The 14,945-nt window shown below is 38.2% G+C and overlaps 1 protein-coding gene across 1 annotated transcript in view; it reads right to left on the reverse strand.

The window, feature by feature from the left end:
• Nucleotides 1–14,596, reverse strand: part of LOC126212625 (zinc finger protein 99-like) — a 74,862-nt gene extending 60,266 nt beyond the window's left edge. Inside the window, exons 1-2 of the mRNA XM_049940053.1 lie at nucleotides 14,484–14,596; nucleotides 12,880–12,966 (exon numbers count right to left, since the gene is read on the reverse strand). Of these exons, the coding sequence (XP_049796010.1) occupies nucleotides 12,880–12,948 (69 nt within the window). The 5' untranslated portion in view covers nucleotides 12,949–12,966; nucleotides 14,484–14,596. The remainder of the gene's footprint in view (nucleotides 1–12,879; nucleotides 12,967–14,483) is intronic.
• Nucleotides 14,597–14,945: the final 349 nt, after the last annotated feature.

Consider the following 14,945-nt stretch of genomic DNA (forward strand, 5'->3'; position numbering starts at 1 on the left):
TTGAGCAAATATAAGCAACATTAGCCATGCCATTTTATCAGGAGCTGTCCATCCATTTCCTTGAAGAGATTTCAAGAATCCATGGAAAACATAGATCTAAATTTCCAGAGGACAATCTGAACTCATTCATCTCAAAATCACATCCTGTGGCATTAGCACAGCTGTGAACAAAAATTCCTGTGAAAATCTATAAAACATGTTTTCCAAAAATTAGCCTGTGTAACACACACAACAGGAAAATATTTATTGTGTTAGCAATAAACATGCCCAAAATAATAAGTTCTCTAAATACAGAGATTGGAACATGAGCACTGGCCTACTAAAGCATTACAGATTGCTACTGTTAAAAACAAATTCTGAAAGATAGGAACATACTTCTGCCTAACAAACCTGGTAAGGTGATCAAACATCATGTAACAGCCAATACACCCAGCATGGGGAATGTTGTGGAATACAGTGAGGACCCGCAAATGTTAACAACATTACATAGTTACATGACAGGAGAGATCTGTACAGCAAATACAAATGAAGCTAAATCCCCTGAATCCCCATGGCCAACCAGAAGTTGAACATATCATAACCACCAAGACAGCTTAAATAAGAAGCCTTCCATTAATTTATAAGTAACATCATATCTTGCAAAACATGAAACAAAAAACGAAGACCTCAGAACTTCTGAACAAAAACGTTAGAAAAAGGATCAAAGACATCTCTACAGTTGATAGTTGACAATGATGCAGATGGTAGCAGAACAGAAGACAGTAACACAAAAGTCAATTACAATGCTTTGCCTTACAAAGTTTCTCCACTAAAGAGCATAAAAATGCATTTCACATTTTTGGCTGCAGCACGGATACTAAAATGACAGATACATAATTGACTAAGGTGGGGGCAGGAGGGAGAAGGAAAAACCAAACTTTTTCTACACAGCAGACCACTAGACCTGAAGTGGCAGCCATCAGATTAAATAAAACAAGTGGATCTTGCAGAACAACCTCTGGCAATTGAAGTTTTAACTTTATGGAACAGTGGCTTTTCATGGGAACATAAAAATGCACAGGTCATTTCAGTTTGTAAGAAGAGGCACAGGAAACATGTTTGGAGCGAAAGACCTGACCAGCAGATAATTTTATTCTCCTATATGATTTTGGAAAGAAAACAGTTCCTCTGCAAGAGTGAAAATGGATCCTACAGTCATTGATAATAAAAATCAATTGCTCTATTCACTCACAATTCTGCTGCAATGCCGTCAGCCAACACAACTTTGAATACCAGATGATTTAAGCTGATCAGAAACATTCACAATTTGATCCAATGACTGCCTAATATTAGAGAATCATCTATGTAACAGCAGATGTAAAAATTAATTTTGGCTGCACTGATGAGTTAAACCTGATTTCTTGCATTTTATGGGCTATCACCTCAACCATTATGGGCACACCCCTGCAAGAATAAGAACTTGACTGAAAAGGGTATCTTTAATTTCCTTCAGATTTAGAGTATTTGGAGTTGTGCTGGAACATCAATTCCCTAAACCAGCACTTTGCAGATACCAAACAACTACAAAAATTTGACATTGAAGATCAGAAGATTTCTGAGTGCTGTCAACTACAAAATATTTCCTAATCATTGACACAACTGCTGGTAATTGAGACTATAGCACAAAAGTACCTTATTGAAAAAGCTGCTGGTTCAAATCTTCTAGTAAGAACTACTAATTTTTGGAAACTTCCATGTCTACTAACAACTCGCAAATTTAACAAATACTGAATTGTAACAGTTTAGTAAAAATTACATTTTTTGTCAACATTCGACATATTAAAACAAAAATTTTGATACATCTCTGCGAGATTTCTTTATTTTCAATTTGATGCTCTCCATTTTTGTACCAAATTGTAGTTTTTCAACAATACTTGCATTTTATGTAACTTATAATTAAAAATAACTTTTTAATAAAGTGTGGTTCAGCATGAATTAAAATTACCATTTGTTTTACATATGGAATGTAAATAAAACAAGAACTGGTAGCAATCAGTGTTATCCGAACCACCAATTTTATGATTATTATATTGTTATCATATGCACTGATCTACAGACAACTGTATAATAATTTTTTTTATATTTACCAGCACTCACAAATCACCCAACTGCCAAATGCATTTCTTGTTGCTACTTCTATGGAGAACTGTGTCATACTGCTTTACAAAATTATTGGCTGGTCGCTGACTTTAAAATCCTGAACCTAAAATGAAAATCTATGAGGACACACAAGTGACATCCCCTTGGCAGCCCTGGAGGCATGCTTGGTTAGGGTAATTGTTAAAGTAACTGATCCTGAAACCAGGAGTTACAGCCTCAAATCTGAGACATAGCAACAGTTTTCATCTGTTTGTTTGTATGTGTACCAATACAGTATCACAGAATTGTTATTTATGTTCAAACAGATAACTAAGTAATTCTACAAATATACATGCTAAAACTATTTCTTCTGCTCCAAGACAGCACTTTAAACAATAGTGCACAGCCCCCACACCAAATGAACCACGGCACTGACAAGGTAGGGTTGCTGGCATGTGAGCGATACTGAAAACAGTAAGTGCAAACACAAATACATATTATCTGAGGAGAAATCAAGCTAACACATGGTTCCTCAAGAGAGGCAAAAGCCTTTTCAGCAGTTGCAGGAGCAATGGTCTGTATGATCAACTGACCTAGCCTTGTAGCATTAACCAACTTCCTGTGCCAATACTGCAAGTGGATGAAAGCAAAGAGAAACTGCAGCTGTGTTTGTTTTTTCTTCCCAAGAGCAAGCAGCTCTACTGTACAAAATTATCTTAGGCAAAATACTCTGGAGGTAAAATAATCCCCCATCCAGATCTCCAGGCAGAGGCTACAGAGGAGGATGTTGTCAGGAAAAGCAGGACAGGCAGTCTATATGTCTGAGTGTGGAGTATTACATACCTTAGTAGGATAAGTATATATCACTATGGGGTAAGATAGTTACTGCCTACAGGAAAATTAGAGAGACCTTTAGAGAAAAGAGAAGCACTTGGATGAATATCAAGAGCTCAGACAGAAAACCAGTTCTAAGCAAAGAAGAGAAAGCAGAAATGTGGAAGGATTATATAGTGTGTCTACAGAAGGGCGATGTACTGGAGGGCAATATATGGAAATAGAGCAGGATGTAGATGAAATGGGAGAAAAGATACTGTGTGACAAGTTTGACAAAGCCATGAAAGACCCCGAGTCGAAACAAGGCCCTGCAAGTATACAACATTCCATTAGAACTACTGATAGCCTTCGAAGAGCCAGACCTGACAGAACTCTACCATGTGGTGAGTAGGATGTAGGAGATAGGTGAAATACCCTCAGACTTCAAAAATAATATAATAATTCCAATCCCAAAGAAGGAAGGTGTTGACAGACGTAAAAATTACCAAACTAGACATGAAAATTACCAAACTATCAGTTTGGTAAGTCATGGCTGCAAAATATTAACACAAATACATTACAGATGAATGGAAAAACTGGTAGAAGCTGACCTTGGGAAAAACCATAGGATTCCATAGAAACGTTTGAAAACTTAAGGCAATACTGAACCTACAACTTGTCTTAGAATACAGATTAAGGAAAGGCAAACTTATATTTCTAGCATTTGTAGGCTTAGGGAAACCTTTTTATAATGTTGACTTTAATACTCTCTCTCAAATTATGAAGGTTGCAGAGGTCAAACCCAGGGAACAAAAGGCTATTTACAATTTGTACAGTAACCTGATGGCAGTTATAAGAGTCAAGGGGCATGAAAGGGAAAGAGCGGTTGGGAAGGGAGTGAGACAGTGTTGTAGCCTATCCCTGATGGTATTGTATCTGTATACTGAGCAAGCAGTTCAGAAAACAAAAGAAAAATTTGAAGCAGAAATTAAAATCCATGGAGAAGAAATAAAAACTTTGAGGTTCGCCGATGACATTGTAATTTTGTCAGAGACAGTGTCTTGAAAGGAAAATAAAAGATGAACATCAACAAAAGCAAAATGAGGATAATGGAATGTGGTTGAGTTAAATCAGTGATGCTGAGGGATTTAGATTAGAAAATGAGACACAAAGTAGTACATGAGTTTTCCTATTTGGGGAGCAAAATAGCTGATAATGATCAAAGTAGACAGGATTATAAAATGTAGGGTGGCAATGGCAAGTAAAGCTTTTCTTGAGAAGACAAATTTGTTAACATCAAGTATAGATTTAAGTGTCAGGAAGTCTTTTCTGAAAGTATTTGTATGGAGTGTAGTCTTGTATGGAAGTGGACGACACAGACAACTAACAGTTTAACAAGAATAGCATAGAAGCAAACATCAAACAATGTAAAACCCAGGATGGAATGTAACAATACCAGAGAAGGAAAGATGCTACGCACCATATAGCGGAGATGCTGAGTCGCAATAGGCACAATAAAAAAGATTCACACAATTAAGGCTTTCGGCCATTAAGGCCTTTGTCAGCAGTAGACACGTGCACCCTCGCATGATTGCAGTCTCAGAGAGCTGAGACCACAGCTTGGCAGTGTGGTCTTAGCTCTCTGCGTGTGTGTGTGTGTGTGTGTGTGTGTGTGTGTGTGTGTAAGAGAAAGAAGCTTTTGAAATGTGGTGCTAAAGAAGAATGCTGAAGATTAGATGGGTAGATCATGTAACTAATGAGGAGGTACTGAATAGAATCGGGGAGATGATGAATTTGTGGCACAACTTGACTAGAAGAAGGGGTCGGTTGGTAGGACATGTTCTGAGGCATCAATGGATCCCCAATTTAGTATACGAGGGCAGTGTTGAGGGTAAAAGTCAAAGAGGGAGACCAAGAGACGAATACACTAAGCAGATTCAGAAGGATGTAGACTGCAGTACATACTTTGAGATGAAGAAACTTGCACAGGATAGGGTAGGGTAGTATGGAGAGTGGCACGAAACCAGTTGGGCGCTGATGACCACGCTGTTTAGCGCCCGAAAACCTCAAACCCCCTTCCCCCCCCTCCCCCCCCCTCCCACACACACACACACACACACACACACACACACACACACACACACACAGTCTCTGGACTGAAGACAACAACAACAGCCTAGGAAGGTTAGAGACTTTAAGTAGCAAAAATGGATAGGTTGTATTCAGTTGTAGTACGAACCGAAGTGCAACGGCAGAAAGGACAGGAGTTCTGGTCAGATCAGTACAGGATTATCAACAAAAAATCAAATAGGAATCATGCAGGGAGAGCCCTAGTAGTGAGCAAGAAAATAGGAACTTGAGTACGCTATTATCAACAGCAATGTCACTGAATTACCATAGCTGAAATAGGCATGAAGAAAATACAACAATGGTAGAAATGGCAACCAGACCAGCAGAATAATGGAATAGGAAAAAGTTTGATGAGTAATTATTCAATATCTAAGGAAGATGAAAACCAATTCTAGAAGGTAATGAAATTCAGTAGTAGGAACAGGATGCAAAATAGTTAAGAGAACCTCCAATGGCACAAATGACAAAGGGGGAAGCCACCTGGTACAATTTTGTACATTGCATGAATTAGTCACTGCAAACACTTTTTTCAAGTATCGTGAAAGAAGCTTGTGTATGTGGAATAACATGGAGAAACCAAAAGGTTTCAAACAGATTATGTAATGTCAAAAACAAAGATTTCAAAACAGGATTCTAAACTACAAAACATTTCCAGTGATAGATGTGGACTCTGGCTAGAGTTGTTTTTATTAACTGCAGAGTAATTTGGAAGAAATGGTAAAAGTAGAATTTAAGTACAAGGCATTTGGATAAACTTGAATGAACCAAAACTCATTGATGGTTTGAAAATGAGCATTAGGCAAAAAGTGATAGAGGGTAAGTATACACTGGGTAATGAATAGGCAGCTTTGAGATGAAACAGTGGAGGCAGGAGGAAACATAGGTAAAAAGTAAGGCCTAGTACGAATACCTTCACAACTCATGAGATACTGAATTTAATTGATGCGAAGAGCAAATACAAACATGTAGCTATTTAAGCAGACAAAAGGGAATACAAACATTACTGGAATGATGTTGACAGAAGATGCAATATGGCTAAACAAGAATGGTTGTAGGGCAAAGGGGAACAAACTTGCTCCAAAATGGGAAAAGGAAGTAGTTGCAGACAAGACTGGAGATATCATAACATGACCAGAATTTGATACAGCACTGAAGGAGCGAAGTAGTAGCAAGGCCATTGCAGTTGGTGACATTCCCTCAGAATTATTGGGATACATGGGAAAGTCATCCATGACAAAATTATTCAACTTTTGTGCAAGATATGAGATAGTTGATGTACAGTCATTCATCAATCAGAATGCAATAATTCAAATTTGAAGAAAGGCAGGTGCTAACAGGTGAGAATACTATCAGATTAATATGACAGGCTTGCAAGAATGGAAAAGCTTTTAGAGGGTTAACCTTACATAAGATCACTTTGGGTACCAGAAACATTTAACAAGGCAATACTGATACTATGGCTTACCTTACAAGATGCGTTCAATGAAAACAAAATAGTGTTTACAGCTTTTGCAGATTTACTGAAATGCTTTTGAGAATGTGGAGTTGACTGCACCCTTTGGACTTTGGGCAGCAGCAGAATAAATAGACAGGAAGCAAAAGTTTGCTTGCAACTTTCACAGAAACCAGGCACCAGTTGTAAGACTTTAAAGACATGGAAGGGAAGCATTGAGTAGGAAATGAGACAGGCTTGTAGCCTACATCTGATATGCACTCTGTACGACTAAGACACGAAGGAAATCTGGAAAAAAGTAAAGCAAACTGTGTGTTTACAAATGACAATGTAATTCTATCAAACAAAACAGGCATCTTGAAACTGTCAATGAAGGGATGTGTGGGAGGTAAAACTCTGAAGAGTAAAATTGGATATCATCACTGAAGGAGATTATATGACAAACATCAATAAAAGCAATGGAATCTGGCTGAAATAAATCAGGCAATGTTGAGTTTCGACTACAAAATGAGACACTAAAAGTAGTAGACAACTTTTGCTTTTTGGGCATCAAAGTAACTTATGATGGCCAAAGTACGAAAGAAATAAAGTGAAGACTAGCAATATCAATGAACATGTGCTTAATAAAGAGGACTGTTCACATATAATATAAATTTAAGTGTTAGGAAGTCTTTTCTGAAGATATTTGCAGTGCAGCCCTGTATGGAAGTCAAACATAAATGATAGGCAATTCAGACAAGATGAGAATGGAAGCATCTGAAATGTGATACAGTAGAAGGCTGAAGATTTGATGGGTAAACGAAACAAAAAATGAGGGAGGAACATAGGGACCAATTTCACTAACACAAGGAACCTGTTAATAGCACAAATTCTGAGGCTTTTAGGGATAATCAAGTTGGTAATGGAGGAATATGTGAAGGTAAAAAGTGTAGATACTATGGCTTGAAGACAAGAAGCAAGTTCAAACGGATGTAGGAGGTGAAAGTCATCAGAGATTAAGAGGTTAGTGGAGGGTATTCTAGCATGGGCAAGTGCACCAAGCCAATCTATATTATATTCACCAAAATTGAGTCATAACATAACACTGCTTAATTTCATACAGTCACACAAATTCTAGAATTACCTGTTGGTTCACTTGCTCATCCATTTAAAAAATCTGCCAGGAGTTCTTTTAAGAAGACAATTTTCGATATATTACAAAAATTATCACATATTTTAAGTCTATGATACTTCCAAAGAATAAATGACCCATTCTTTTCAGAGTGGCCTTCTCAGTGACAGTCAGTAAGGTGCATTTCAATTGTAGTGATCTAAAAGTTACATAAATGATCAGTGACAAGAAATTTGAAAATTTATTAACATCTTGCACTTCATTTTCCTATACTGCTACTTTGAATCATATTTCCTACACCCATAATCTTTATTTACTTATCGGTAACTATTTTATACGAAATGCGCTTCATCATATAAAAAAAACCAGGAGTGTAGTGAAATCAGTGGGTACAAGCAGAATCTTTAATATTGAAATCAACAATACCCACACCATACAACTAATTGTAAAAAATGGTTCAAATGGCTCCGAGCACTATGGGACTTAACATCTATGGTCATCAGTCCCCTGGAACTTAGAACTACTTAAACCTAACTAACCCAAGGACATCACACACATCCATGCCCGAGGCAGGATTCGAACCTGCAACCGTAGCAGTCGCGCGGCTCCGGACTGAGCGTCTAGAACCGCTAGACCACTGCGGCTGGCTCAACTAATTGTAACATGGATTTTCTATTAGCCAATCACACAGTTTTATTTTGAAATTTTAAAATGATGTGGATGATGCAGGGGGGGGGGGAATAATAAATAAAACTTTTGAGGTCATTCACTTTGTGAGAGTTTCCTGTTCTTGCTAGCCCATGCCTTGGGATGTGGATGTTTGCATTACTTACAGTATCTTGTTTGTAAACTGTGTTCTGGCAACACATTCCTTACCATTCTTCCTGATGCCAACAGCAGAGTCATAGAGATATCAAAAACTGCTAGTATTCTAAGCCTGCTAAACAAATACAGGCAGCACTATACGTTCTGCCTAGCATATTCCATGGATTTCTTTTTTTTTATGTCACCGATATCAGCGGAGTAAGCATTTATCTGACAAAGGAACCAAAATATGACATACAGAGTGTGTTACGACCAAACACTACTCTCAGTTTACACATAAGGTTTTCTTCCAGATTTGGTTGTTGTGTTTTTCTCAGTTAACTTTCCCATCAACATGAAATTTGGCACGTTTACTTTCTATACTGACTCACAAACATGTACAATGAAAGAGTGTTAAAAATTGAGATTCTGGACAAAGCTCTTCTTCTGAAATAGAAAACACACACACACACACACACACACTCTCTCTCTCTCTCTCTCTCTCTCTCTCTCTCTCTCTCTCTCTCTCTGTCTCCAAGAACTGAGACATGACCATCTGCTTTTGGCATGAGCAACAATCTGTTAGGGTGGGTTGTGAGGTATGAGGCGACACAGGGCAAGGAGAGAGGGATAGCAATGTAAAGGTGGGACGAGGGGTGGGGGGAAGATAATGTGTTCTCTGTGACACCACGCAAGGATGTGGCAGAGACAGTATGGGTTGCTAATGGCAGTTTTAGGAAGCTGTACTGTGGGAGGGGAAGGGGAGGAGAGAAACAGAGGAAGGGAAAATAATAAGTGCACAGTGCACTGGGAGTGTGTGTGTGTGTGTGTGTGTGTTTTGGTTTTTAATTGTATTTTCGTGTTAGTGGTCATGTTTACATAGGCGCCACATTGGAGTCTTAGTGTATGGTTGCTTCTGCCATATTTGTGACGTCATGGAACAAAGTAGATGGGTGGAATTGGACACTTCTGTATTTGTGACTGACAAGACAAAGCATGGGAGATCTGTTTCTGGGAAAATGCTCGAAAGGAAATTTTAGGCTGTGCAGGCCTCGGTGTGACCATTAGTATATTCCTTGCAACCACATTGTTTCCCAATATTCTTAGCTGGTGGAGTCTCCTTACATTTCCTTTCCCCATTACACACTGTATCAGAATAAAATCTACCTTGCACTCCTTCAAATTATTTCATCACCACCACTACTAGCACCACTAGTGGTATCAACTGCAGTAGTAGAAGTACTACCAGTGTTAACTTTTAGTTCATAGTATTATTCACTGACATTGCTAATTGAAACACCCCAATCATTGTAATACTATTTGTCATATTAAAACTTAGTTTCGGGAAAATATGATATAAAAAGGGTACAGTATTTGTGAAACCATAGTCCAGTTTAATAGAGGGCCTGATGGACCTAATCAGATCAGGTTCAATAAACAAACCAATAAGATCATAAAAATGTCATCAACGAATCTTGATCTGGTGAAGGGTTTGTGATTCTTGGTGGTTAGAAAGGAATCCTCTAGGTGGCATATGAATGAACTCGCAGAACAGGGTGCCATACAAATGCCCTTTGATGTGCTGTAGATTTGTTTGTAGCCAGTGCCTTCAATGGAGAATTGTGGGTTAGAATCTAATTGGTCATGGCGACCAGGAAAGGGCTGTAGGTTAGGAGAGAGTCAGACACTGGGAAAGGTACTGTTCAGTAACAGAAAGCCATGGGTGTTCGGGATGCCATCATAGAGGGTGATAGCACTGCCAATGATGAGCAGGGTGACAAATGGTAAAGGAGCAGGAACTGTGGAGCTCAGTGAAGGAAATGATTGGTGTCTTTTGTGGCAGGGTAGGTTGAAGATGAGCAAAGATTCCATCTTTGGGAGCACATTAAAAAAACACACACACATAACAAGCTTTTCTAAATTGTGCAAATGGAAACTCTTCGTACAACATATCAGTCATCCCCATAAGCCTCAACATTCACTAGTCTGTATGCTGCACCCCACCTATTCCCTACCCTGCTCTCATTCTAGCACTGCACACACCTATCCCGCAACTCTGGCCCCCCCACCCCCCGCCCCACACAGCCTCCTAACACTGCACCTAGCAGCCCTATTCTGTCCCCCCCCCCATGTCCTTGACAAATACCACAGGCAGCACAGCATCACCTCCACCCCTACCCTGCTATCCCTCACTTCCCACCCCACAGCACCTCTTTACCTCTCACTCCAACAGATTTCTACTCACATTAGATGTGTTCATGGCCTAGTGTTGTTCCGTATTTCATATGAATTACTTTGTCCAAAAGCTTAAATATTTAGCAGTCAATTCATTCTACCTACCTGCAACCTAAGGTCTCCTCAATGTGTTGAGTTGGAATGCATGCTTTGTATATCATTACTCTATCCTGTCATTTCCAAAGTTTGATTTTAATTTCTCAGTTCGTTGGAAAACACAACTAAGGCAATTGAGTTTTGCTTGTCACCATTGGACCAGTTCAGATACAACCTCACATGAAAAGCTTGAACAGTAATTGCTCAGTTACACAGCTTTGAGCTAATGGAAAAACAGATACATTTACAATACAGATGTAACACATGATATGAAGGTGCAATATAGTCCTCACTTCCGTAGGTGTTCCAAAAAGAAGAGATAAGAGGATTGGTACAGCAAAGGCATGTGTGCTATGTCTACAACTACTTGCCTTTACCAACTGCTGACATTTTGATATCAATGCACGAACTACAATACCACTAGAAGAATGAACACCCTGAATATGAGCACGATACTACATACACCAAGTTCATAGAAAGAAAGGTAAGTGAGAAATTCAAAGCACAAAGGTTTTCTTCTTTTGGGGGGGGGGGGGGGAGGAAGGTCCTACTTGATGCAGACTTTGGCAGCTGACACTAACAAAAACCTGACAATGCTACTTTTACAACATGACATTGTCTAGTGCGAGTGTACATTTGTGTTTTCACTGCTACTAGAGAAACTCTCAAGATGAACGATTCAGAGCAAATGACATCTTTACAGTGTCACAGGAGTGTTTTGATCTAGCTACATAAAACAAATTACAGTGCCTTGATGAAGAAAGAAATGAAGGATATATTTTCAAAACAAGCTCGATGAGGAGTGAGTTTTCCATAAAATGTTGATGGCCACACACTGGAAAATTCAAAATCCTGCTAATCTCAGAAAAACTGAATCAAGGAGTAAGCTCTAACAGTAACTTCAGCATGTTTTAATTTGCCTGAAGCTGACAGTGACATTCTGCTATAATTACTTCTTTTATGATCACCAACCCTGTAAGCGTATGTTGTATGTTACAGGCGTGTCATACTTGAGCCCGCACAGTTTAACTCTGAGATTATATTAACATTTAAGTAATTTATTTGATACTAAATATTTAGAGTGGTAATGTGAAGAACTACTGGTTAAAGAGCACTGCAAACATTCCAACATTCTGCAGTTGAAACTGTAACACTCCATTTTTTCCTTTTAGTATCAGCATTACCACCATTTCCTTTTTAGGGTTGTACATTACACTACCAACTGCTCTTTCATTTAATAGTATTTAAGCTCCTCAAAGGATTTCATCAACAACTCTTGGTCCCCTGCCACTTCCTGATATTTAATAGATTCTGAATACCTACTGACAAAACAAAAACAGATCAAGTACGGTAATATTGCTAACAATAACTTCGAGGATATAAAACCAATTAGATGAACAATAGCAAAAATTTTACACCAGGAAAGAAATATTGTAGGTCATGAGTTTAGATTTCTCCATCAGGGACCATGACGAATAGACTGCCAAATATTGTCTTTGCAATAAATCCACATATATATATCCCTCTTGTCTCAGAAAGCGACTTTGGTCAACTTAAAAATTGACCACAAATATAGTATATGATCAATTTGTCCAGTGAACCATACAACTGATCTACAGTAGTAGCTAAATCATCTGCACTCTAGGAAGTGGGGTCCACTCATATATTACTTTATCATATCCATTAATAATACCTCTTTCTATAAAAGGAACAAATCTAGACATTAACAACACACCGAACTAAATCTCAAAGCAGGAAATTAATTTGTAACAAGTGATTGCTAACGTCACAACTCAAGAGCATTTGACAATTTCCTAGTAGACAGCAAACATGTGATCATTGACTACTGGGATGCCAAGATCACACTAACAATAAGCTGCAGAAAATTTGAAACATATTAAATATTACAGAGCAGCATCATATACTACAAGACACCATCCATTGCAAATATGTTGCACAGCCAACAGTCACAACTTTTTTTTGGTCAAGAAGCAAAACCAACAGCCAATACCAAATTTTTCATCTGACATACAACAGGACATGTAATATGCTTGTTTACACACCCCGCTGCACAAAGAAATTAATGGAACAATGGTAAAAAATACAAGAAGCTATTTACCAAGGATTCTGGTTCAGCACATATTTCATTCTTCTCTTTTTTCACCCAACTAGTTCCCTTGCAGTCCATGATTGCCCTCCTAAGCCACTGAAAATCAAGAAAGCAAAAGTGATATGTTTACAGTGTCATTATTCGACATAGTGCACAGGCAGTATTTTCTGGCTGCAGCAAATGAGTCGATGCATATGAAAAATTTTAAAATGGCTGAGGGACAAAGAACCTGACAAAATGAACTAATTTACAACTTGCTGGTTATGAGGACTCTGAAGCCTCAGTATCATTAATGGAAAACAAAACTCAATTTGAGAGAAAACAAAAACCCCCACACAATGGAAACAAATGACTTTCAGATACTGCTGTTACTTAGTAGCATTTGCTTGTGGTAATCAGTCTTTTTCTGAATATGGTAGCTGACTTTCTTTTTCCACATAAATTTCTAACTGTCATGTGAAGCAACTAAGATAAAGTGAGTTTACCAGACAAATCTATTCACTGTAGACAATTTTACGTATGAAGAATAAAAGATTAAAATGAGTCTCGGGCTATATTGAAGCCTGTCAATGTATCCTGCAAATTCCTTAATATATAGAATAAAGTAAGAGGTTTACAATTATGTTCTTAGCAACGTATGCAAGAACAGAAAAGAATTATTTCTCAATCATACTGGCTGCATTTTCAATCAATCTATAAACCCATATTTGCTCATGGTATTCAGAAAAGCAGAACATGAAAATCCATCCATACAGACAGAACTTTCTTTTTTTCAGTCAGTTTAGTATGTATTTTTAACAACTCTTTCCTTATACAGTCATCTATATTCAACATTATCAACTCAATATAGAGCAATGCTGCAATCGTTACAAAGTCCCTAAAAACACACACTGCTGCCTGCACGTTGAATAGAAAAATAAATGATTCTTGACTGTCAAGCTTTAACAACAAGACTTAGTGAAATTACTTTCTCATAAGTGTCCCATGACAATGGTCTGTGTTTCGCGATGCTTTTGTCAGTGGCAATTACACATACCCATTAGGCCTTACAGAGTCAATTACATTTCCCATATCCTTCCATAGATTGAAACGTGCACATTACTACAAACAGCAGTTAACACTATTTACTGAACTATGGAGCACATAGGCACATTGAAAATCCATGGAAAACGCTACACAATGAATTCCCTCTACAGCATTATCTTTCATACCTACATAAGAATCCCTGATGCTCTGTATTAACGTGTGCTAACGAATCTGATGTACTACAACGGTTTGCGCTACAACCCGGGCGAACTACAGATCAGATTACAGTAAACTCTTACTGTCCCCATTCCTTCCTTCACAAATATTGTTACCGAACTTCGCATGCACAACGCAAGTAAATATAACAATATGAATGCAGCGTGAGTGTGAACTTCATGAGGGCCTTTTTTCGTCCATAACATAGTATTTCACACTGACCTTCACTTTCTCTAACCACCACAGCATATAGACACTTTTCCGGTAATTACAGACAACACATCAAAATATCTGGCGGTTCTTTTGCTAAATCACGGGAAACATTCAGCAATTTTATCGGAACGAACGAAAACGGCAAGCATATTACATACCCACGCGTCGATCTGGTATTCTTCGTAATTGCCGAACAGAACATGTACGTAATGTGCGCTAATACGTTTGTCTAAACACTAGCCACCTCCTGCTCACAATGCGGAAACACAAGCTCACTGAAAATAACAAGTGTTTGGTTCTGATACACATAACCTGAAATAATTACGTACGAAATTCTAAGGCTATCTCAAACCATAACCACAAGCGCCAAGGATGATACAAGAATTAAATGTGGAACAAACGTATCGTTCAAATGTGCCCAATAAATGAAACTAAACTAATATAATAATTGTACGAACAGTTACTATAGCACCATTACAATGCATTGACAAACTACTTCATTCGAGGAAGTTAGCTGTAATGATAATAAAAATTAACTATTGACTTAGTACCACACTCAATATACGTGTTTCCGTGATTTCCTGTCTCCACCATCAAATCACTTACACATTACACAAAAA

Source organism: Schistocerca nitens, chromosome 11 (genome assembly GCF_023898315.1).
Source record: "Schistocerca nitens isolate TAMUIC-IGC-003100 chromosome 11, iqSchNite1.1, whole genome shotgun sequence".
Lineage (NCBI taxonomy): Eukaryota > Metazoa > Arthropoda > Insecta > Orthoptera > Acrididae > Schistocerca > Schistocerca nitens.